This window comes from Lonchura striata, chromosome 4, assembly GCF_050655825.1.
Source record: "Lonchura striata isolate lonStrDom1 chromosome 4, ASM5065582v1, whole genome shotgun sequence".
Lineage (NCBI taxonomy): Eukaryota > Metazoa > Chordata > Aves > Passeriformes > Estrildidae > Lonchura > Lonchura striata.
The window spans coordinates 69,970,897-69,997,100 of NC_140706.1; the positions used below are offsets into that span (position 1 = coordinate 69,970,897).

A 26,204-nucleotide genomic window follows, 5' to 3' on the forward strand; every position below is an offset into this window, starting at 1 on the left:
TGTCCACACCTCTTAATATAAGTGACTGACAGGTCATGAAAACAGTCACACACTCAAAAACAAGCTTAACAATCATCAACTACACACCCTCCAAATCTTGGAAAAACAATTGTCAAGCTGATTCTATCTCAGTCATGGAATAAAAAAACCCCATAACCGATATATATGTTTGGACAGAGCATCTCAGATTTGAGAGAATATCTCTAAGATGGATAGCATGAGTTTTAAAGGAATAGTAAGTGATGGAAGAATCACTGTGGTACTTAAATAAATATCTGGACTTGTATTTTACATAAAAGTACTGTCACTTATGACTAAAATTCAGTCCCTGCTATTACACAGATGGCTTTTAGCATATTTATTTTATATTTATTTTAATAGTAATATAATACTATGATTTGCCAAACTATTCAAATATCAATTCAGCTCTCTGCATTTTCATAATTCCACCCACTGGCAATTAAAGTAGAAATTGTTTAAAGAATAGCAAAGCATTTTCCTAAAAGTCCCTGAACTAAGGACTGGACAAACCAGAATAAATTCTTACACCAACAGCTGGTACTGCTGTGGTACAGAGAGCAACACTTGCAGACTGTCCAGTGATTTACAGTATCAGGCACAGTGCTTCTTATTATATGAAATTTGAAACCCTCTCAGTGCTTGGCATGTATCTCTGGCTGACAGTCTAGGCCTATAAAAAAACTGTATGTGAAGAACAGCTTATTTTAAGCAAATTCTCAGCACCCTTTCGCTGAAAACATGTAGAATATTCATGCTTTGGAGCACAGCCTTAAAAATCTGGCTGCCATATCAGGGATAAAAAGGCTTTGTGCTACTCCCAAGTGAAGTCATCCAAAACTGAACAAGTCACAGGCCTCTATAACCACAGCTTACATTGAATGTTAGAGCACCTTAAACCCAGATGTGTCCTGCTGCTCCCAGGTGGACTGTGAGGAGGGAAATAACGTGGAATATTCTGCTGAGCAGACCTACCTCACCAGGGACCTACACAAAGGGAACTGACTCCATGGAATAAGGCCCAATCCCCCATTTTTTATTAATTTTCTAAGTTTCTATACTTTTACAAAGTTACTTTAAAATCGGGAAGGTACCAAAAAAATAGAAAAATAATCATTAGCAATGTTCTAAATGAAAGACAGGAACTACACATAATGCCAAAAAATTAAAATCAAGTACATTAATTTCTCGTGTTATAACATCAATAACAGCTTTTTCACAAAACTCCTGCATCACCCAGCACACAAAATGGATGGAGCTTCCTATTTTATCCTCCCTTTTTAAACCCAGCTGTGACTACAGTTATTTATTTCCTGATGGCTTCCTTTGGAAAGCTAATATTTTATAAATAAAGCCATATTTTGGAGAGCAAGAGAACTGACAAGACAAACAGTCAAGCACTGCCAAGACTCAAATGCCTCGTCATTTGGATAAGGACTCCTGTCTTTGGAGTCCTTTGGTATTCTCTTTTTAAAATGTTTTGGGTTTGCTCTTGACCATATGCCTCTATTCAAAATAATACTTCAGCTGTAGCAGTAACTATTCATATTCAGCAATATGATTACTTTCCTCTTTAAGCCTTGTATTTCTTCTCCCTGAACCTAAGAACATGTCCTATATTCTAGGAGAGCAGACGCTGTGTGTCCCAGCCCAGTGGCCAGAGCAGAGATGGTGGCAGGAATTTCCCTGGGGTAAGGGGTTACCTCAGCTCAAGAAGGGACAAGTTTGTCAAAGAAAAAAATCATTGAGGGCTATTAAATCACAGAGACAATACCCAGCTCAGGAAATCCTGGACCAAAAACAGCTGGAGACAAGGAGATTATTTAGGGGAAATATCAGATATGCTTTCCCTGTTCTTCCCTAAGAACCAGGCTGTGGATATTGTTAAGCAGAAAACACTGAGAAACAGGCCCTGATCTTGAAATGCAGATTTTATGGATGATGAATGTGGTTTGGATCTGAACGTACAGACAAAGTTTATTTAATTGCAGGTTTTCATCCTGTCTCAGGAACAAGGCAGGCAACAGGTCACTAATTAATGGTATCTTTATGGTTTCAATATTATCACCAAAATAATCTTTAAAACAGCATTTGGCAAAATAGAAAGAGGATTGAGAATGAAGTGTTACATAATTTTTGGCCAGCATAGTGCTCAATCTTCAGCCAGAAAAACTGGTGTAGGGTTACGAGCGAATGGCAGCTCCCAGCTAACCTTCCTAGCAGGGGGATATAACCAAACCTTATTAACTTTTTTCTCAACAGGAGGATCCTTTCTTCTTCTCCCTCCCCTGCAAACACCCCTTGTGTTCTGCTGGACAGTAGAGGCCTTCCTTAGGAAGTCTCTGTTCTGTTTCTGATACATTTTAGAACACGCGTCCAGCCTTGAACATTAATTATAGAGGATCTCACATCAGTCTTTTGCTACAGTATTTTTCAAATTCTTAAGCAAAACTCAGGTTTTCCAGCTGCCACTCCATTTTAAATTTTGGAAGACTAGTGGATCAGTCCAGAAACCATTAACTGCTTTCCTTGAACAGTTACTATATGTGGACCCCAGCAGCTCCTTCTACTGTATGTTGCCTCATATTCACCCCCAAGCAATTCCTCCAGTCAGAAGGTGCAGCTGAAAACTCTCTGCAACTCCATAACCACCAGCCTCAGCTTCCTAGCATTCCAAAGGCCCTGCTTAGCAGTTTTGATTTCAATCCACTATTTGCATTTGCTTAAAAATCTCTTCTACAACCAACTGCAAAACAGACTCTTTAGAGTCTCTGTACCAAATCCCCCATCTTAAAGATGGCTGTTCATGTCTAAGGAAAAAAGCTAAATGTAGCAGAAAGTGTCTGTTACCTACCCTGGCAGGGTTTTATCCAAGGGCCTTGAGTTTTTTACTCAACTACATCAGCTGACTCCCCTCAGAGAATTTTTAAGTTCATTAACATTCACTAATCTCAAATCATGAATATGGACTTTGCTTTATTTAACATACACTTACACACTCTACACCCATTCACATGCATATATACTTACACATACATGCACACACTCTGATATTTCATTAGAAATGTTTGGGGAGAACACTGATAACACAGCTTTGAATCTTGCAGCTTCCTCCCTGTCATTTTATGACCATTTTAGTTAATATCATTACCAGTACAGCAGATCATAATTTGTTCTCATGGCTACAAATTCACGAGACAAACTGCTGTGATGCTACAGTCTGATCAAAACAAGAGCAGGCAGCAAAGCAGCCCAACTTTCACCAGCTTCTTCAGCTGAAAATCTCAAGTACAGAAAGGAATCCAAAATCACTTCCTCTACCTTTAGGTATCTTCCCCTGCAGCCATGCAGCCTTCTCACTAGAGATGTTACAGACATGGGTAGCTGTGAAAACTACAGAGCAGGTTTACAGTGTTTTTTAAATATATACAATACACACCAGCCCTTCTCCTCCTCCTCCCCAGATAAATCTAGACAATGGATTTTGTGGGGGAGTACACAGATGGCTTACCCTGGACAGTTCATTAAAAGCTTTGCAATCCTAACCTAAGGTATATGTGAAGGCAAGATTTTGGTACCTCAGCTTGTTCACTTTTAATAGATGAAAAATTTGGGGCATTATCATGTTTTAATTCTTATTTCATGCCACTGTAGAATAGCTTATGGAAGCAAATAATTCATGAGAACAGATGTATTAACTACATGCCACAGATACTTCAGGAAGGCAAAAAACCCAGGCCTACCCATTACAGCAAAAAGTGATGAGACTGGCCTAGTTTGCCCTCAACGGTGTCTGTGGAAAACTTTATACCATTAACACTCATATTCAACACAAATCTCACCTCCAATGGATTTCCCATTGACTCTTGAAACAGAGCCAATGAATCTAATTTTCAGAGAGAGCGGAGCATGCATGAAACACTCAAGACTGCCACAAGATTAGATGTCCATTTTTAAGAGGCACTTAAAGACTTAAGAGTGAAAATTCTGCCGTACACAAACACACTTAGAAGCAGGCACAAGCTCAAAAGGATGACATTTGACACTCCCAAATCTTTGGTGCTGTTTGAAACCCTGGCAAGGATGTGTACCTTGGCCCATCTTCAACTTCTACCTGTGCCAGAAATAGCACTGGAACACAGATGAAGAAAAGCAAAAGCAACAATATTCTGCACTTACGTCTTATCTGAGATAGTCTGAAACATTAAAACCAGGAGATTATCTTTAAAAGCAGCTCTGCAAAGTGGCCAGGCCTACATTTTCGTCTCTTCTAGCACAATAAAGAAACTGCAAAAGCTGCATCAGAATGAAGTGTTTTCTGAACAAATGTTTATGAACAGAATGTAAGAAATTTGTCTGGCTGATAAAAACTATCAATTGTCTCACTGGAAAAACAGTGTTCTTTTGTCTGCCATGCTTGCGGTAAAAGAAAACAAATAAGATTTTGGCAGAAAGGCCAATACAGACTAAAAAAATTTGGCAGCCAACCTGTTGTTCCTTGCAGTCTATGCTTCACATGTCAGGTTTTACTTTTTGTCTGGAAAATAAACTGTGGAAATGCTCATGACCATGTGAGACACTTCCTCAGGATTTAGACTCTGGGCTACTTTTTAAGCAAAGCAAAATCACCTTGGGAGATTTTAGCCTATTTAAAGTGGCTTCTTCCTTCTATATTTACGCCCAGAGAAAAAGAAATGGAAAAAAACCTAATCAGAAGAAAACAAGCCATCAAAGAGCCACATACAATCTGCTTCTTAAACTGTGACTGCTTCAAGCAAGAGTTGCTTTCCACACTCATTTCCTTCCCGGGCACTAAAGTGGAAGCAGTTTTCAAGCATGGCTACACAATCCTGTAGAGCAGCAAGCAGCATTCAGCCCTTGGCCAGCGCATCCCGCCTCCCACTCCTTCTGGTGGCAGTCTAGTTACAGACTAGGGCTGGACACTGGAATTAACCTCCCTGCCTTTACGGCCCATTAGGTTCAATTTCTGCTGGAGCAGAGGCTATCCTCAGCTGGATCTAGCTCAGCTGCTAATTGTCCTAGCATCTGAACTCATTCCATGTGAAAATCAATAGCAAACCTGAAATACTTTTAGGTTTTCATAGAGACTCTGGAATTTCTCCCATTTTGTACTCACAGACCTCAAGAAGACAAAATGAAAATAATCCTGACTTCTCCGTGTTCATTTTTGTTACCATAAAAATAAAGCTTTTCCTTGCTTTTTGGTAATACAGGGGCAATCATGACAGATTAAATTCATCATGGAGAAAATGAGCCCCTTAGAAAGAAATACACAGAAACAAAAAGCAGTGCAAATGTACCACACACCATTCCACTCTTGTTTTGAAGGAGCAGTCTAAAGTCAAAGGGTAATTCATTCATTATGCCCATTTAAATTTTCATATCCCCTTAGGCTGCCAACAAAAACACCAGTTAATGTGAAATGCAATCCTGCTTTTTTTCCCCAGATGTAGATATCTGTTCCTTAGAAAATCCAAACAGGCAGACAAGAGCCACAACTTAAAATGATTATACATCTAGACAGAATTTAAAAATGTTTGCGCATTCAAGCATTTCTGACATTTATCTGAAAGATGCAGTTTCATTTGCAATGTACACAAAGAAAATAAACCCTGAAGTGCTACATCCATTTTTTAGACCATGATAATATTATAAAGGTGAAGACAAAAAGAGCCTTCTAACACTTCTAAAATTTCCATTGCTCACTGGAAAAAAAATCTGAATACAAGCACACACATCCTCCGCTTACAGCCTTTTTCATTACTATGACAAAGAAGTTATCTAAAGAAAAATGCCACTACTATAGTGTGGGACACAATCAAAAAGCCAATAACACAGAATCAGCTGGGGTAAAAACAATTACTTGGGCTCAAAAATACTTGGTAAGCAGATCAACTGCTCAAGGTCTGGAAAAACAAGTTTCCTTTCTTTGGACAACTATTCTACCTACATGTCCCCACTACCTGATGATGATGAATACCAGTCCTTATAAAAATAAAATTACTTTTTAAATGCTTACTGGTATCAATATGAGTAGCACATTGGCAAGCTGCAGATTTTGTCATATGCTTCAAAAATGAAAAAGACACAGCAAACACACAAGCTATATCACAAGACACAATAAATATCTCCCAGTTAGCAGATCGATCAGATCTTGCCAGTCAGTTACTATTCACAGAGTTTTTGTGGTTCTCCAGTACTAAAAAGACATGGGAATGATATTAAGGCAAGTTATCTGGTGAAGTTTGATGCTAAACCCTCCCCCCACAACAGTCATCTCAGTTTTCCCAGGAAAAACTACTGCTTCTTTTATGAGGTGCTGTGCTCCAGTTCAGGATCACCACAAAAAAAAAAAAAAAGTGGCTGTTTACAGCCAAGCCAGAGAAAAAAAAGGAAAGAATGGATGATGCCTGTCCTGCTGCCCAGCTCCATAGAAAGCTGGGGAAACCAGCTGCCAAAAATGCACAAGTGTCTTTTATCAACATCTTGAAGAATAAAAGACGTGGCAGCATTTCTCTGCTGCGTAGCATAGCACTGGCCACCTTGTTACTCACCAAAGGCAAATAAACACATTTCATCTGAGATATAAAACCAGATATACACACACAGAGGTTTGATTACCAAATCCTTAGTGTACTGGAGAAAAAGAGAACGCCTACCTCTTGAGAAATCCGTGTGAACGCAGTCCATGCTTCCACTGGTACCTCCATGATCATGCAGGCTAGAAACTGGCGATGTTAAAAGGCTAGGCACAATTCCTAGGGAACCTGAAAGCTTAGAGGATTTTGACCTACCTTTGCAAATCCCTGACCTTAGCATGTCGTTTGGGGTTTATCTGAATTAACTGACAACATGACACCAGGATGGTAAAGTCCTTTATTGACAGCTCAGACTCACACATATGGCTCAACAGAAAAAAACGTACCAACTAAAAACAGAGAAACAAAAAAATGAATCTATACTTCAAGAATCAATACTGCTCGAGATGGTGATGATGTAGCTCACAGAGCAATGCCTGGTTTAGTGAGATGACCTCTGAAAACTTAGCAAGGCATAATATTATTATTCCCATAAAAAATAAAGGAATTTTGTTTTACTCAGCAGCAGAGTCTCTGCTGGCTTCTGATAGAAGGTACATAATTACACCAACTACTGATGGTCATTAAGACAGACAGGATACTACATGTTTCCAAGAGAAAGCTTCCAGTTATGTTTCAGAGACCTGATAAGATGTCAAATGTAATAAACTAAATTGCCTGAAACAAATCGCTCTAATTTCATCTTTTGATACCATTATATCTGTTTCCCCACAATGTATCCTAGTGTAGCCCATGGGACATAAATGTATCCAGGACCAACCTGAATTCATTTTACACTTAGCAGATACATGAGGCATTCAGTAGGCATTGCACCAGATCTAATATTGTTGTTTGCTATATAAAACTAGTGCACAAGTAGTTACTGCTGATTTTATATGAAATTTATCAGTTCCAAGTAACCAGAGGTTCTTGGTGTTCAGAACTCCATGTGCAGAAAGCAATGCCTGTACTGCACTGTGGGTTTCTCCTTCATTCCCAAATTTCTGCGCGTTTTGCCTTCCCTTCATAACTGAAGGTTTTTTAAAATGTCTGGCTCCTCAAATTGAAAAAAAAAAAATATAGAGTGGCCACAAGCAGCAGCATTTTGTTTTAATGTTAGCCAAGAACATTCTCATTTCAAAGGCTAAAATGATGTTGCGGAACTCTCTGGAGACTAGAAAAGACCTTTCAGTTCCCACAAAGACACTTATTCACTGATAAAAAGCAGAACTTGAACACATTGATATGTCTGTGCTTCTGTTCATGAAAACCTGTGAGACAGTAAGACTGCAGCAAGCTTCAGGAAAGAAAAACTAATTTGTTTTCTTGTTTGGCTGCAACATATTTATACCCCATCTTTCAAAATACTTCTTATTTAAAACAAAATTCTGAATAATTAAGTGGAAACAAAGTTTCAGTTCAACATATTTGTTCTTAAACCAAAATTGTCCTGAACTCAGGTCACTAAATCAGGTTCAGGTAAGCCCTTGATTCTCCATGACATTTCTCTGTCAACAAAATCCCCAAGCAGACAAAGGAAAACCAGGAAAAACAGCAGAGAAAGATAAAGTAGTTACATGCAGCCAATAGTGGAAAGTCTACAAAAGGCAAACCCAGAATTTTTCAGCCAAAAATATTGTCAGAGAATACTTAATTTTTGTGTCCAATATAGTCTGGGGTTTGTAACTCAAAATTGATGGTAGGAGAAGAGATAACAATCCATTAGACTCCATAATCTTTTCAGAAGCAGGAACTTCAGGGATAAATCTCTGTTCTGCCTCAGTAAAATCAGAACTTGCCTCTGTCCCCAGACATTTCCTAATCAATAGGTCTATCTTCCTCTTGGCACCCTTTTGTCAAAAAGATTAAGTATAACTTTCACTTTAATGGAAATAATTAGGAAACACTGGCATTTTTGTAAGCCAGAATCCACTTCCTTGAACCAGCCTTCGCAAGGATTCTTCCAAACAGCTTTGCATTACCGTCCCTAATTGGAATTAACAGGAATTGCTCTCTGTAACCATGGCTCTCCCATCAACCTACACCCTCCTGAGGGATTTCACAGACAGCAACATGACAACAAATATTCCACGGAGTTATAATCGATTATCAGTGATGTGAAAAAATCATCAGTAGGAGAGCTATTGCAAATTAAATATAGCTGGGTCTTCTGCGATGCTTCTGCGTGGGTGCCACCAGCAGAAGCTCCAGCATTTGCTCACAGCATATTTACAGACATTATTTCCTAATGCAAGGTAAGGCCACACATACCTCCATATCCATCTGGCTGCAAGGAAGGAGCTGTTTAGGGATCAAATCTGGGTTTAACTTCCTCACAGTTACTTAGTAGTATCATGTCTTAGAAATCAGATGCAATGAATCTTATCACTTTAGAATCAGCATGTAAAGCAGACTTTCCAGCAATCACAAGTGCAAAAAGAGATTTCAAGAATGACACTTAAGTATTTCCTTATTCATCACCATCATATTATTATTACTACTACTTTTATAGCATGTAAAATAATTTCAGTCAATTAGCTGGATCCAGGTTCATTAATTTCTCTGCTAACACAGTTTCAAAAGAGCAAAAGGAAAAAAAAATAAGGATGAAAACATTCATAAAATATATACTCAAATTAATCATTTGCACATTTCTTATTGAATCTAAATTGAAGTACCTTTTGCAACATGCTGGCCATTTAAAAGTCAATTCTTCATGTCCCCTTCAGTTACTTACCTAAAAAAACAAGCAACAGGAAAAATATATTAATTTTCCATATTCTCAGATGTATCATGAACACATACCTTACTCTCCACTGCTCCCCAGTAAATTTTCAGTGGTTTTAACTTCAGTAAGACAATTAGGACAATGGGTTTTGTTTGTTTTATTAGTTTAGATGGCATGTTCCCTCTTGGCCTCAGCAAATTCAGTAATTGAATTTCAGATCTTTTTCCTCCATCATACATGACTTATAAATAAAAGCTACTCAATGCCCTCTCTAACTTCATTTTCATATTCTGTGTATTTACTCTGGAAAAATTCATAATTGCAGACACGGTAATGGAAATATAAAACATTCAGCAAAAGAACGCAAATGTGGTCTTCAGTACAGAGGTTTGTGCAACTTCCTGCAGCTACTGGCAAAACATCTTTTGGGCAGATGGAGCACAGGACAGCACACCCTGGACAATGCTATACCCCAAATCACAACAGAAGTGCATCTTCCAGTTGGGAACAGCAAGGGCACAGCAGGCTCACCATTCACTTCCACAGAAACATGGGGTTTACATCACTATACACTGCATCTCCTTTCTGTAAAATCTTTCCAAACCTGAAAAACAGGCAGGTGTGAGTTCAGAACTTGCTAGAGGACCTGTCCCCTCCTTTTCACTCCCAAGCTATTGCCTAGGAGCTGGAAACACCTATGGCTCAGTCTGGCAGCAGCCCACAGGTGCCCAGCAGGAGCGCACAGGCTCCTCAAGCACCCACACCCAAATCTAGGTGATGGCACTGCCCTTCCCCATAACCCACGCAGGAGGCTGGGCTGCAAGCACACGTGCCAGGATCTGCCAATCTCAAGTGAATCTCAGCTCCTGTTTCTCCCACCCACACATCATCCAGCACTCTTCTGTAATTGAACTGCATTTAGCATTACTGCCTTTCTACACTCCAGATGATTTCAAAAGTTTACAATATATCCTATAAATGGTATGACAGACTTAAGTGGTCCTTAATTACCAAAATTAGATCCTAAAAGAAAACCATTTCACATTTCATCCATACCACCAGTTTTGCCATATGCCAGTTTTTTAGATGTTTTCTTAACCAACGCAAGTTGAAAATTATAAAAAGCGCAGGTGAAACTTTTAACAACCAAATACCTTTCATATTCAGTAGAGAACTCGTCTGAATTTCTTTAAACTCCATATTTTCCAGCATTAAGCTCGCCCAAGCTTTCTGACAAACTTCAGATGGAAATATCACTTATTCCCCTAATGTGCTCACACTGAACAGAGTGTACAGGCTCAACATTCACTTTGCCTGCATGCAACTAACTTTATTTTAGACTGAATTTTAAATCCCTGCCAAATTCAGACATCTCCTGCACAAGTTCTGCTGCTTCCACCTCCTGTCAGCCTACTCTGTGATGCCTCTGAATGAACCCTTTTTTTCTTTTTCCAACCTGGCAGATCTCTTATTATCCTCCTCCTTCAAACCAGCACATTTTGGTCCTCTAGTCCCCATGTACGTGCATATTTAGCCTTTTTCAAGGGCAGTCTAAGTGCCAGCTACAGTTCAGACCTCTCCAGGATATGAGCCCATTTTAGAATGCATAACACTATTGTGCTTTAGCTACAGGAGTTACTAAGATGTGTTTAACAAGTGCTACTATAGATTTTTGTCCTTAAAATGACAACTCAAGATATAATTGCCATCTGACTAGAATTATCTGATGAATCATGCTAGTTGTCAGGTTTAGTTCATTTCCCCCCCTTTCCCTTGTAAGGGGAAGCATAATTTTCAGAGAAAAGAGAAAACAAACTGATTCTGTTGATCAGAGGCACTCCCATGGCTAGTTTTCCTACAGTACTTTATAATGATTACATACCCATTTCACAGGGAATTGTGAGTTATAATCAAAACTTGAATGACTTTTTTTCAGTACCAGCTTTGGAATTAAAATTTGGAAGGGTCCTCCACAACAAGTACACGTTAAACTTCAAGTACTACAGTTGTAGCTTATTTCTGAGGAAAAATACATTTGTGTTTTGCCATTTGGCAAGAGTTACACTGAGCCATTTGCCCAGGGCTTATACAAGAAAAGCCAAAATGAAGACAAGTGCCCCTTGGTGTTCCTTAAGATCAACCAGCAGGAACACCTCTCCTTCTCCTGTCCTTTGCCAGTCTAGATGGGACCACAGCCTTCCACTCCACTGATGTGTACATGACCAGACAGAATTCAAATAAGGTGACTCATTGGCAGATAATGAATCCCATTCTACTTCTTCCACAAGAGCCTTCATTTTGCACCATTGCAACCCAAGGCATCTCAGGCTGTACAGTCAGGAACCATGAAGTAAAAGATATTCAGACTTCATATGGCATCCCAAACAATTCCTCCAGAAATACTCAGTAGCATGCGCTATACCAACACCTTTATCCATGTTTATCCTCCAGTTTCAGAGGGAAACAAAGATGCAATAGTTACTGCCAATCAGGGAGCAAGTCTAACATTTAAACATCGAGCTTCCCATGAAATAGGATTAGCCCTAATGGATGAAGCTGTCTCCTGTCTGCCTAACAAAAGAAATGATCCTGCAAACTCTAACCAGAATTGTACTAACTACCAATTACAGACATAAATATAGCTATGAGACTGAAATCATATTTTTTTCCTGCTGCTGCAGAGGACTTGAAATTAAAAGAGCTCCATCCAAATCAATATATAGCCATCTGCTCTGCAAAATGCTGACAAATCTCCTTCCTTCAGGATCTGCATCCCCCAAATTAGATGAAGTTGCCTTGCCTTCGCAAGCAAGCTTCACCTTCGCCTGCTCATTCCAAGAGTCAGCAGGGGCTGGTCGAGTCCTACTGTCTTCCACTGATGCCTGATAAGTGCTTTGGCTCACCCCACATCCACCAAATAAGTGCATTCTTTGATTTCCATGCCAGGTTCTTGTATCTGCTTAGAGCATCTCATGCAAGTAGCCAACACTGTGGTTTGCTTTTTAAAAGTCACTTCAAAAAGCCATTAACACAGAGCAAGCTGAAAGCCAAAACAGCAACCTAGCAGAAGACAGAGTCATTTTATTTAGAGACTGAATGGATGGTCCTTGGTGGAACTGTATGGGGGACTTTTCTTATTGGCAAAAGAGTAGGGGTGCATTAGCTTACAGAACCTTTGCTTCATATTTCCAAACAAAGCCATAGCCAGGGAGATTTAACAGAGTGCAGCTCAGTTTTTAGAGCATTTGCAGTGGTTCAAATCCACACCTGGCTACCACTTCTAACATAAAAAGTAAAATATTAAACCCTGCAGAGCAGTAAACACTGAACATAAATCTCAATTTGTATACTGAGACCACTACACATTGCCTAAAATGTTAAACAAAATTGATGTATATTTCTGCTCAAGCACTTTCAAACCACCTGCCCCTGCATCATCCTCTTCATGAGCTCCACAGTGAGCTTCTGATCTTTTGCAGCAAATGGTCTGGGCACGCTGGCCGTGGACCAATCCCCTGGGGTCAAGAAGGGAACAGAGCTGCCTTTGTGCACATTCCTTGGACAGCAGCAAGAGCTCGGTCACAGATGCAATACCAGCAGGGACAGAGCAAATCCCAGTGTGCCCAACCATTAAAGCACTGACAGCACTGACCCCTTCACTGTGGCAGGCTTTCTACATCCAAAGTACACCTCAAGATTATCAGTTTAAAGCAGTCCCAAAAATTGCTCATGTCTAACTGGAGCCTTAACATTTCAGAGCCCACTTCTGCAATCTCTTTGAAGCCATCAGTGCTATTTGTAAGACTAGCAACTCTGTCAAAACAGTAATTTATTCTCTCTTCCTCCTAAGCCTGAAGACCACTAAAGGGATTTTACTAGGTTTTGAACAACTTAAATCCACTGTGCTCTTGCAGCTGTTCTATGTTAACAGCAAATTCATGGTCTTGCAAATTCCTGTTAAATCTTAAGGGTGGGGCAGCAATTCAATATACCTTTTTCTACATATACACGCTACCTACATAAAGGTATAATGCAGTATTTTCCATTTGGCTCCATTTACTGCCATTACAGCAATCTTCTTAAAAGCACTAAAGCGCAAGATTAATATCTGGATCCAAGCTACCTCTGAAGTCAATCTAGGCATTAGCAGCAAAGTAATCTATTTAATCCTTTAGGTAAAGGGAGATAGCTAATAAGCAATGGAAATAGAACCAAAGCAAGATCTCCACAAAGCTACCCAGTCTCAGAGATGGGGAAGTAAAAACATGTAGTACCAAAAATCTGCATTGCCCTTCCTACACTGCTGCAGTCCTGATCCCATGTGCTGGCTTCCAGGCTGAGGTGGAAGCAGCAGCTGGCATGAGGCCAGCTGCAGCACCCAAGCTGTGGGATCAGAACGCAAATCCCACACAGAGGATTCAGCAACAAGTACTTCAACACCTTTTTTTATTGCCCATAATGCAGAGTGCAGAGTTTGGCCTGCAATGTTGAACAAGAGAGAAAGGAGAGAAAAACCCGAGAGAACAATCAATCAGTCTGACATCCCTCACTTCCCTGAGTAGGTTTAGAGACTACAGATACTCATTAATGGCCAGTAATTAGATAATGTCTCCCATAAATATACACACTGAGAGCATGTGAAACAATTCCTAACAGGAATGACTGCTAACTCAACTCCCAGTTATTGATAGAGTAGTTTATAGCACTTATGAATTTTGACACATTTTCTGAGGCACCTCAGCGCTTCCTTGCTCCGTGACCCAAGAAGATCTTGTTACTGTCTCTCTCTCTCTCGGGACAAGCGACCTCTGCTGACCGTGCTCTCAGTATCACAAGGGACTCTGAGCCCCAGGTGACAGCACGGCTAACCGTGACATTCACCGGGTGCCAAGCTGCTTCCGACGTCAATAGATGGGTTGGAAACCAAGCTGAAGGACGAACGGCTGGAACCCCAACTTGCAAGATGAAATTATCTCAGCAGCCATAACTCCTTGGCATCCTTCCTATTTTTCATGCTACGTGTTCAAGAGGCTTTAGCTAACAGTCTTTTACTTAATTAAAATTAAGATACTCATCTCATTTTTTTAAAAGAAAGTAGATTATAAATGTGGCTCCAGGGAAAGAAATTTGTCTTCATTACCGAGTCTTGCTTGACTTGCAAGTTCCTTCCTGCCCTGTGACAAGGGATTTTGGGGGAGCAGGGAAAGATGGCACCTCATAATGTGAAGGGTGTGATAGCAGAAACAACTATTTTATTTCAGTTACGTGATTCCCCCAAAACTGGTAGTTCTAACAATTGCTGAACAGCTGTAACACAAAATAAACTGAATGGAAAGTCACAAAGCTGAGAAGGAATGCCAGCCATTAAGATGTCCTTACTATATTAAGGACCAAAGAGGACTTGCAGTGCCCTTTAGCTGACAGGCCTAAGCATTTCATTCCTCTCACCAGTTACTCAGCCATTAGCCTGTTATAAAAATATATCCCTGATGATGGCTCCACACAACAGTTTGAGGATTAAGCCACTTACAACCTTTAGATGAACATTTCCCTGTGCAGTATGAAAAGCCTAAGAAGGAGAGCTCCCTTACAGTCTTGGGGGGTGTAAAGGGCAAGTGCCGTAGTGCAGAAGCACCCATGGCAGTTACTATTGCTTTGGCCTTGCAGGAGAAGCAGAGGTCACTCCCCATCAGCCAGGCTGTGATATTCCAAGGTACAGTGCTCTGCCTCTCCCCCAGGCTCTGACAGGCAGGAGCGAGCTCTGTGCTCTGCAAACCCCGCTGGTGTCAATAGGTTCCCCCGTGCTTTCAGCAGCACTTGCTGCATCAGTGTGCACCTTGTGCCTGTGGGCCAGCACTGGCTCACAGCCAGCCTGCACCAGGGAGGCAGCGGGCAGGCCTGCCTGGAAATGGCAAGGCAGATGTGCCTGCAGTGATCAGCACTGCAGACCCAGGCCTGGACTTGGAAGCCAACTTGAGACTGATGGCCACGATTCAAAGAGGGTGCTGCTCCCCCTTCACCTTCCAGACATGAAACGTCTGAATTGGGAATGCAATGGAAAACACACAGAGAAAGTATTTTCTGCTTGACTTGGTTTTAAAACAGAGGCTTGTATTAGCAGTTAGACTTTACTTGTACTTAATTAAAAACTGATTCAGTGACTAAGAGAAGAACAGCCCCAAAAGGAAATGCCAGAATGCACTGCACCAGGCATGGTATTTGCTGCATGAAATGTAAGATGCCTGTTGGGTTTGAGATTAAGCATAAATTGGGCATAGTTTTGAGGCCAATTTATAATATTTCAGATTTAAGAGTCCCAAACAAGCTCCAGTTCAAAAGCCACATATTCCTACACAGTCATTTAAGAAAAACAAAGAGCTAGTATATTACATTCCTTTTTTTCATATATTCAAAGAAAACAAAAAATAAAATTTTAGAAACGTACACTCAGAACTATCCCAATTTCTCAGTGGTAAAATAAAACTCAGATAGGATAAGAAACTCAATAGTCAGGACCATGCCAATCACCTAGGTGTCATTTTCAACCTCAGTTCACTCATATCTTAATTTCTGAAGCAGTCACCAAACAGCTTTTTTTCTTGATACTTGAATTATTTTGCAAATTAAGTCAAAAGCTACATTTGTAAGCAAAACATTAAAATTCTAAATATCCCATCCTCCAAATGATACAGTATCCTGTAATTTTTCAGTGTCTAGGCTGTCTTGAGAGCAAAAGAGAGCATTTTCCCATATTACCAATTGCTAACAGATGTTCTCCCCTGTGTTGTTAAACAAGTCTTGATAAAAACACACTCATGTCTTAATAGAACTGGATGTACCCTGAGTGGGTTTCCCATTTGATCTGCTGTACGGCTCAGAGGCTTTTTTGTCTGCTTGTTGTAGCACAAAGTGTGTTCGGTCCCACAACAGTGACAGCTGACAACTGTTTTTCCTGTTTGCAAAAGCTTTACCGTTCAACTTGAACCAAAAGCATTTGTCATGTTGCATGGCAGTGAAGTAGATTTAATCAGATGAGGCCACTAGCATCGTCAGTGCCAGGCTGAAAGAATTCCGCAGGACAAAAGCTGGATTTATCTCTCTGGGAGTCTGTGTGGGGAGCAGCAGTGCATCTTTGTCAATGCACAAGGGGCAATCTCAAGAGGAGAAGAAAACGAACCCAAGAGAATATTTTCAGTGCACTTAAGCCAAAAAATAACTGTCCTTAAATGACCAGCAGGATGCTCCTGCCAGCCAAGAGCACTGTTGTGAGAATTTTGACAGCATAAAGTGAATCTCCATTTAACTCTTTCAAATGTCACTAACACAGAAGATGGTGCCTTCTGTGCTCTATCCCTACATAATTGTATTTCCAGAATAATAAGCATCACTTAATATCTGTTCATATTCAGCAATCAATCTGCGAAATATTATTTACAACAGATGACTGTTCCCAAACAGTAGTGACAATCCTCCAAAATAGTCTTGGGGATTAAACAAGTTCTAACAAAGTGCGTACCACTCTTAGATAATATCACATTAAAAAAAAAAAAAAAATAATTAAAAGAAAGAAAGTCTTCTCATTTTACATAGCCACCAAGATAATACTTTATACTCCTTGTATATTTTTGGATGATCAAGCCTTTCCAGATGAATTACACAGGTAAATTAAGCTCAGAAGAAAACTAATGTATCCATATATGCAAAAATCAACTCAGAGACATGCAGCATTTCCAACCCCCAGCAGTGAGTGAAAAAACAGCAGCCCCACCTTAAGGGCTTTGCCAATTGGCATAACCCCTAGTATGGGCCCATCACAAGACCTTGCAAATATGATGATGGTCCTTTCCCTCTGCACCAGAGAGAGAGCAGGAAACAAAATACTCCGAGTTACCAAGAGAGCAAACGCAGATCATGTTGCCTTGATATTCCCTTGCATTATTTTCAAGGGGCAGGTTTAATCTGCCCAAAGTCTGATTAAGCAGCTGCCAAAGGTCAGAGAAGAGGCGCCTGCATTTCATGCAGAGAGTGCTGGTATAGCCGGCTCTCCAGCATGGCACAGCCTGGGGTTTGGCATTCCTATATTGAGAGCTGCCTGCAGTACATTCATCAGTTGGAGCTCAGCCTTGCATGAAGTGTTCCAACATTCACTCCAACTGCGCTAAAGGAATTTCCCGCTTGCTTTTTTCCGCTAATTAGAGAGCCACTGGGACACAACAGGGCCTTTTGAGAGTGCAGCAGGCCCTCAAGTTCTGCTGAGTCAGGAGAGGGGAGAGGGACGGGATATTTTGATCCATTTGGAAGACAACATTCAACTACCCAAATGAGGCTGCAAGCAGGACAGCATCTATAAATGTTAGCTAAGATTTACAACCTACAGGCACCAATATCCATCTAGACTTATTCAGTCCTTAATCCAGGAAATAATGCAGGAGCTGGTCAGTGTACAGATTTTTAGACTTAAATCATTTCAATAGATATCTGCCTTGCCTAGCACACTTTTTTTATGGACACATCTTCAAGGCAGAGCACAACACCTGAAGCAACTCCTCAGAAGTGACTTGCAGAAAATATGTATGTTAAAAATCTGTTATAAAGCCTTGATACAACATTCAGATGTCTGCAATCTCACTGCACCTGCAGACTGCCCAGCTTCTGAACCCTGGGCCCATCAAAACAGTTCTCACATTTATAATGCAACAGGCTCAGCAACTCTCACATGTTTATTCTTGAATTCCAACTGGAGATACTGAATTTTAAGAGATATCAGAACTGCCTCAGAAATGCCTTGTCATCTACTGTATCCTGGATAGACAGAAAATCACTGAAGAGCTGATAATTTCAAACTAACCTCAAAAATGTTGAAAACAGATGCCATTCCCATGTGACACTACATCCATGCTTTACTTGCATCCAAGGAAAACACCTGCTGTACTTCAGGCTATGCAGTGGCACATCTCTCTGATTTCAGCTGTGCAGCAGGTGAGTCAGAAGAACAGCAGCACAGGCCTGAGGGTGTGATCCTGCTGCCACTGGAATATCTCCTGCCGAGGAAGGTGAAACCTCTCACCACTACTCAGCAAACACTGTTCTGTCAGCAGAGGCAGCCGCCCCTCCTGCCCCACTGCTCCTGGCTGTGCAGTTTGCACTGAGCAGCATTCTACAGTAATGAGCAGAGCATATCAACCACAACATGCATTTAGGATACTCACCAAAGTATGATAATCATAATACTGATTTATTTCAGTGCTTTCAGACTGAAAACCAGCCAACTTTCCCATTCATTTTTATCCTTGTAACAACAATAATAATATACATTATAACAAAGATTTAAACATAGTTTCTGTGTTGGCTTGCACTGCTGTTTCTCCGACTTAAATTATGTTTTATCTGAATATTAAGACCTAGAACTAATAACTAGTCAATAAAATCAGCACTGCAAATTTTTACATAACATGCAGCAGAATATTAACATAAACCATTTTAACCGAGATTAGTTTTCATTACTTCGTTGCCTGAACTGGTATTTGAACAGTAGACTTCACTTCTGCTACAGTACTAAACAATACTAAGTTGTAAGCTTCTTTCAACTTGATAAAATTTTATAAAGATCTTACATTATTAATCACTTTCAAAGTTTCTGAAAGTGTGGGTTTTTTTCCTAGAAGACAATAGCAGCCAGCTTAGTAGAGAGAAGAACTGAAGCTGAAAGCTGAATTTCCTCCAGATGTTACCAGCAAATTGGCATCAATACCCAAAAATGCAGTCGGCTCCCCCTCTCAACACCTTCCAGGCAAGATATGGACTGGGATATGGGATAGGAGAGTCCATAGGAGCAGGACTATCCTCAGTAAGGCACTTACAACTGCAACCACATCTCTCCTTTGCATACAGGAAGCATTTTATTTTCCTCCTGTCCCTAGTATAAATATTTGCAATCAGGTCAAATTTTGTAGAATTTCAGAAGCCTCTTCAGAGTGGAAACCAAAATCCCAGGGTGAGACCCTGGGAAATCTCAGCAGAAACCGATGTGAATGGAGCTGGAAAGCAAAGATGGCAAGCAAGGAGCAAAGGAGGCCAGGTAGTATGAACAGCACCATGCCAAATAAACCCAAGAAGGAATAAAGCTGCTGCGATACTTTGTTTCCCTTGAAAAACATAAAGCAGGAGCAGCTCCACCCAAGTCACCAGCTGCACCAAACAACCTGACTGAGGCATGCACACCTCCAAACTTGCATTAAATGTTTTATTTTCCACTCCTCTCTCTCCCAAAAATACATCATTTACTTCACACTTTCAAAATCTTTCAAGTACCCATGCAGGATAAATCTAAAAGCATCTCCTCTTAAACATTAGCACTGCAGACAAAAAAACAACTGAGACTGCATAATTGCAGAGCAGCTTTAAACAAGTGAGAATGGAGGATATTCCTCTACAACACATTCCCCATTTTCCCAATATTTTTTCTTCAGTTCTCTTTATGTATTCTTTTTCAGTACTGTGGGAACAACTGGGACTTTAAAGTACAGCTGCTTTCCAAAGTGTTTCAGAAATTTAATTCCTGATCTGTATTAGCGCAAAATCCCACCCAAATAATCAATTCTCATTTTTCTCCAATCTAGAAAACCCCCAAGAGTAACTGTATGTCTCTCTTATCAGACATCTCTTTCTTTAAATTCCTTGTTTTCTTAAACACAATATTAGTTTTTATTTAAAATTAACAATTGCTCTTTGTTTAATAACTCCTGATACTCAGAAATCTTACAGGAGTTTCATTCCAAAGTCCTGAGCACCTCCCTCATCCTGAGCCCCAAAATGTGATTGATTGCAGCAAGCAATAAAAGCACACAATATACAGAATAATCGTAATACATGCAAAGATCACAAGTATTTGTCCTTCTGAGGACACAAGGTACCAAAATAGACCTTAATTCGAGAAGAGAGTCCTGACAGAATGACCAAGAAAAGTTTCCATTCTATCCCAGGAGATCAGTAATTCTGGGCCTTCCACATCTTAAATCAATGCCCCAATCCCAGGTTAGAGAAATCAAAGGGTGAGTAAGATGTTCCCCTGTTTTCCTGCTTTTTTCATTAAATTAAACCAAGTGCCTGATCTGAAATTAACAGATGTTAACACAGCTCTTCTATTCACTACAGTCTTAGTCCTTACAATGTTTTAATTAATTTTACTCTTTAAAATGCATGAAATTTTCACATCACCTTTAAATATTTATTGACAGTTTAGATGAATATTTCATGCTGATTTTAAAGAAGAGAGAACATTTTCATAACATTTCTGTTAATATAAAATGGCAATTCTACCCTCTCAGATATGCTCTCAGTACAATGAAAAAGAATTTTTTATCTTGTTCAAAGCAGACTATAAACACTGGCTACAGCAGAGAAATAAAAACATCAAGGACTAGTTTTTTCAAAGCTACTTAAGTGATTACAGAGCCCACACAGCTTCCATTTACATGAGTAGTAACTGCATATCTGAATCTTTTGAGTAATTTTGAATATTTCATTGGTCTATGAAAGATTCTCCCAGTTAAGAGTAGTAGGTTGAGAGTAATTAATTGAAAACACATTACCTATGATGTACAATGAAGAAAACTCTCATAGCACGAGTATTTTAAGATGCTAAAATCAACCACAAAAGCTCCATAAAAATAGGACCACCAACCTATTTAAAACTAGCTGCCTCACTTCTGCATAATACCTGTCTTCCCATTCAACTTAGCATTTTTCTGTATTTTTGGGTTTTTGAGAGGCCTTTTAAAGCTGCTGGAGATGAAGAATAAGAGCTCTGTGGTGGGTCAGAGTGACTTAAGGAAGCTGGGGCCATCAACAGCTGGGGCAGTAAAGGCAAGGCAGGTGCAAGTGCTTTCCCTGATGTTGAAACAATCACTGCAGTCAGTGTTGGTTGTTTACACACAAACAGCCCTGCATATTGAAAAAATCCACCTGTTCTTATACTTAAGTCAAAACAACTTTTCCTATTGCCACAGAAATTTGTACATATTTATAATTTTAGTAGCCAGGTGTACAGAGGGCCAGAGAACAGGCACTTGAAAACAAGTTTTCAAAACATAAAAAAATATCCTCACAAAAAAACCCAAAACAGCTAAAGCTGTAACTTTTTAAAGCTGTAACAGTTAAAACTGTAACAGTTAAAGCAGCTTAGCATATATAGAAACCACGGTATTAATTTACAAAATGCCTTGCAAATATATTGCCCCTTCAAAAAACTTTGTCAGTGAGAAGCAAAAGCTTTGCATCAGGTGGGAGGGATTCCAGATTTCAGTGGTTCCTACGCTGATTCTGCCTGAAGAAATATGAAAACAGGAGCTAAAATCTTTTAGCTAATGCAGAACACTGATGGGTTGCTTTTTTTGCTCTCAGGAAAGGCTAAAATTTTTTCTGTATTTAAGGATATTCTTGTATTTTGTCATCATAAAATGGGTAAAAAGGCAAATGACAAGCATCCAAAGAGAAGGGTGGAAGTAAGCACAGAAAGCTATGATTCTAACTGAACACTGTGGTTAGAATAAAGCACTTGAATATGCTGTGCCACAGCCATCATTACCAACACGCTAATTAGCATTAAATTAACATGGACATGAAATATCAGTATGTAAATTAACAGCAGATGATGCTGGGAAAATGTAAGAAATTACTGTTATTTGCCAGTAATTCAACTAACAAAAGCAAATTCTGTTTATCACATGTAAACTCCAATACTGTGTTACAGTGTTTTGGTTTTTAACTATGATCAACTAACAAAAACAAAGAAACAAAAAATGCTACAGTCTCCCACTCACCTTCTATTTGGTACTGCTTGTTTTGGACAATAATTACATCAATGATCAAATCCAGGCAGCAATTGAATCACAATACTAGACTCAGTTTTACAGAAGTAATTCTAATTTTTAGCAGCAACATTTTTTAATTACTTTCAATTAGATCTTTGCTCTTTTCCCTGAGGACCTGAACCATAATCTTTTGCAGGTTCTTTAAAGTTTCATTTTAGCATTCTCTGCCAAAGTGACCACAGTATTATGATCTAAACCACATTTTCAATAATTATGCCCTAAATAATTTGCAGCACATCCATATATTGACTTACACTGCAGAGCTCAGATATTCCATAGTAACTTAGAATTCTGCATATCCTTCTCATCCATGGCAGGGTATTTCATGACATGAAGCCTTGCACAGCCTTCAGGAGCCATCCCAACACCCACACCAAATGCTCTGTCAGAGCAGGCAGGTGGCAATAATTAGAATGAAGATAAGCTGAGGTGACAAAGCAACGAGAGCACATCAATTACTGCCTGTCACTCAGACCAGGGACAATCTCAGAAGATGGACTGATACCACTGTATCATTCCCTATTCTGTTCAGCTTTTCTCTCCTTCATTTCCTCAAAAGGGAAGATCACCACAACACCATTACATTTTTTAATACAAGTGAATTTTTTATAAATATTCACTATATGCACAATACAAAATAATGTTTGCCTATATCTCACAGGCTGCACACAGAATAATGCTGTGATTTCCAAAAAGTAGGTCACGTGAGAGTAGTGGACATGAACACTTCTGTTTGAGTGAGAGAGGTGATTCCAGAATCATTTGATAAGGTTTGTTTTCCCATATAATTTTTTGTATTGCTATGTCTTTTATATTCATATACACACAAATATATCTAAATCTCTCTCTCCATCTTGATAAATAAGTAGAGACACTGTATTTATATTCCTTAAGAGGTAAGAGCAAATACACTCCCAAGCACACACCTCCGTGCTGAGTTACCAGCAAGAAGTTAAAACAAAATAAACCCAAATTCTGAAACCTTCAGAAGTCTTTCAGAACAGGTTTTCTATCCCTTCTCTCTCCCTGCTGACCAGCCTACAAGTAGTCAAAAAACTCATGTCATCTATGATCCAGCTGCTTTACAATTCAGTAATTCTTGAAGCCAGTCTTAAAATGTTTCTACACCATCTTTTTTTCCATAGGACTTTATAATCAAACTGTCCAAATGTATTTTCACCTCTGAATAAAAACAAAGCAAAATTATACTCTGGCTTTAGACAACCAGTCAAACTACCTAACTACATGATTATGAAAAAACCAAAGCAAAATTAAATTCTGGCTTTAGACAATCAGTCAAACTACCTAACTACATGATTATGAAAAAACCAACCCAATCTGATGGATACATTTAATGTAAAAACTTGCAGCCATCCTTCCTCCTAGTGATGCTGCAGCAACCAAGGCTCAAGGTACAGAGCAGCAAGAGGAGAGGCTTCAAGCCTCAGGACAACAAACAGGGGACTGGCCAGACACTACAACCCTTTAGACAGCAACTGTGCACAGACATAATGAAGTTTCTCTTCCATAAAATAGATGAAGGTCAAGGGAATCATGGCTAAGATGTTTTTCCTCACCTTTCATCCTGGACTTCAAAAGCTTCCATTTAAATCCAGGCAGCTATTGAAAATGGCCAATTTTCAACCACCTGCATTCAGTGGTCAGTGCTGTGACCACCATTAGAGCAGATGGTTGGTGCAGTCACTAATCTGACACAGGAAGATTGACCACCCTTTTTTGCACATCTTCCTCTTCCATCAGACAGAGGGGCCCCAAGTGCACATCACCTCTTCACTGCTTTATCCTCCAATAACACTTTCCCAACCAATATAATTGCTTCTGTTAACTAGCAGTGCAAAACCTCCCCAAAAATAACATATAAGGTCTGTGAAATTCAGTGGGTTAAATAATATTTTTATTTGCTACTCCATTCAATGACCATTTTCTTGGGATAGCAAGAAGAAGCAAGGTGCAGCAAGAAGGCCCTGAAAGCCATTCCTGGCTTGCACGCACTTCTCTGGTGGACACCCCTCAGCCCCCCATACTCAATATTCTTTGTGCTGGGCTGACCACAGGAGGGTTGAAGGTAATTTAAGAGGGGATCACTTAGGATACTCTCCCTCACAGTTGCAGCACTGTATAGAAATCACAGCAGAAAAGAATGGGTGTTTTCATAACCCTTGGGACAAACGGAGCCATCTCCTGCAGTGGCATATACTGTGTTATAGGAATTCCAGTACCTGCAGCTCTGCACTGTTAGTGAGTCACTTCTAAAATCAGAAATAGAAACCTTGTAAGTGCTTGTACACAATTACCCAATATTATTAGTGAGCACTGACAGCTAAACACTGCTCATCTTCCAGGAAAAAAAAATCCTCTTTTTTCAAAATTAAACCAATAATTTCTTCTATAATACATACTATTTTTTTTCATCTGTGTGTGCACTCCACCTATTGCCTTTCAACTAATCAAAACATATTTTATGTAAGAAAAGACAGACCTGAAATGTTTTATCTTCCTAAATAATATATAGTCAAGAACCCAATGTGCCAACCATAAGAAGCCAATGAGTGTGTGACACCAGGGAGTGGTGAGCAGGGAAAGAGGCAAGGAGGGAGCCAGTGAAGTTGCCTCACTGAAACAAATCTCACCGAGAAGTACGTGGATTAATGGCTGTAATCATATTTATAAAGATTTCTGCTGTCACTCTGAATAAAAGCAGCACGGTGATGAAATCTGAGGAGCACCCTGGAACACATCCTAAGCATCACCTTCCTTTCCAGGTATGCATCCTACCCGGTCCCTGCAGCGCAGCCTCAGCAGGTTCACCCCGCGCGCTTCACTCCCACAGGCGACAGTGAGGAAGCACATGGAGCACCCAGCACGGCTGGAGAATTCCACACAGGCAGGCAAGAGGCTGGCTGTATGCTTTTGCCTTTCTGAACACCAGATCCACCAAGTAAAATGTGGCCATGAAATGAGCCCAGATGCTCTGCTAGTCAGGGCTCTCTCCAAGTGCCCACAATTAAGATTTTAAGTCACTGTCGCTATTTAAAATTACTGAGAAATAAAGAGCCCATAATGACATGTTTGCTTCAGCTCAAAGCATAACATTGATTTCTCTGCTTACAAATAACTCCTGAATCAATTAATCTTCTTAAAAATTGATACTCATTTACTCATTTCTAGTAGTCATCAACTTTCTGTTCAAGAAATAAATATAAATTGAAGCTCGTATAAATAGGTTCTTCATGTTTAACATCAAAACCATGCTAATAACTGCACTTTCTGTACAAGGTGCAATATGTAAAATTCCTTTGCAGATAATTTTGTCATTTCCCTCTAGGTACATTATAACTATAAAGGCACAACTGATTTAAGTCATCTGCACGTACTAAAATCTCACCACTGCCCTACATCTTTGCCCAGAGAAAACAAAGAAACAACATTAGGTTTTCTCTCCACAGCTTCAATAGCAGATAGGAAAAGAGCTAGTTTTTTTACACAAGTGAAAAACATATGCTGCCATCTGTGAGCTCAGGAACTGGAACACAGCTATAGGACTGCTACCACCTCAAAACTGTTCTGAGCCACAAAAAAAAAAAATCCCAATAGAGTTCAATGATTGTTAACAGTGAGTGGTGAATCAGTGCACAGAAAGTCAAAATAAACCCTAAGGGTCATTATCTTTTGCTTAGCACGTGAAAAAAAGGCTTTACATTCAGAATAGTCATCTTGATAAACAGTTTTCAAGAATCTGGAACATTGTAGGAAACATTTTAGATTAACTACTTTTTTTTTAAATAATGATTAATGTTTCTTGTTTTAAAAAGTCTTCCCTCCCTTACTTTCCAAAAGGAATTTTTGGAGTGAGCTAAGAGGTGGTGAGTCAAATTTTCTATTTTACTGATGTTGTATATGTGTATGCATAAATTTCTTAAATATAAATTGCCGTTTTTATAACTTATTTGCTTCTTCTCTTCAAAC

The 26,204-nt window shown here is 39.6% G+C and overlaps 1 protein-coding gene across 4 annotated transcripts in view; it reads right to left on the reverse strand.

The window, feature by feature from the left end:
• ANK2 (ankyrin 2) overlaps positions 1–26,204 on the reverse strand; it is a 275,878-nt gene that overhangs the window by 223,580 nt on the left and 26,094 nt on the right. For 2 of the 4 annotated variants that reach the window (XM_085579389.1, XM_085579388.1), the window contains exon 2: positions 9,296–9,354. The exons of 1 other annotated variant lie outside the window; for it this stretch is intronic. In XM_085579389.1, coding sequence (XP_085435515.1) covers positions 9,296–9,316 — 21 coding nt within the window. In that variant the 5' untranslated portion in view covers positions 9,317–9,354. Of the gene's footprint in view, positions 1–9,295; positions 9,355–18,193; positions 18,317–26,204 lie in introns of those variants that run through there. One more of the 4 variants, XM_085579387.1, reaches the window with a different exon arrangement.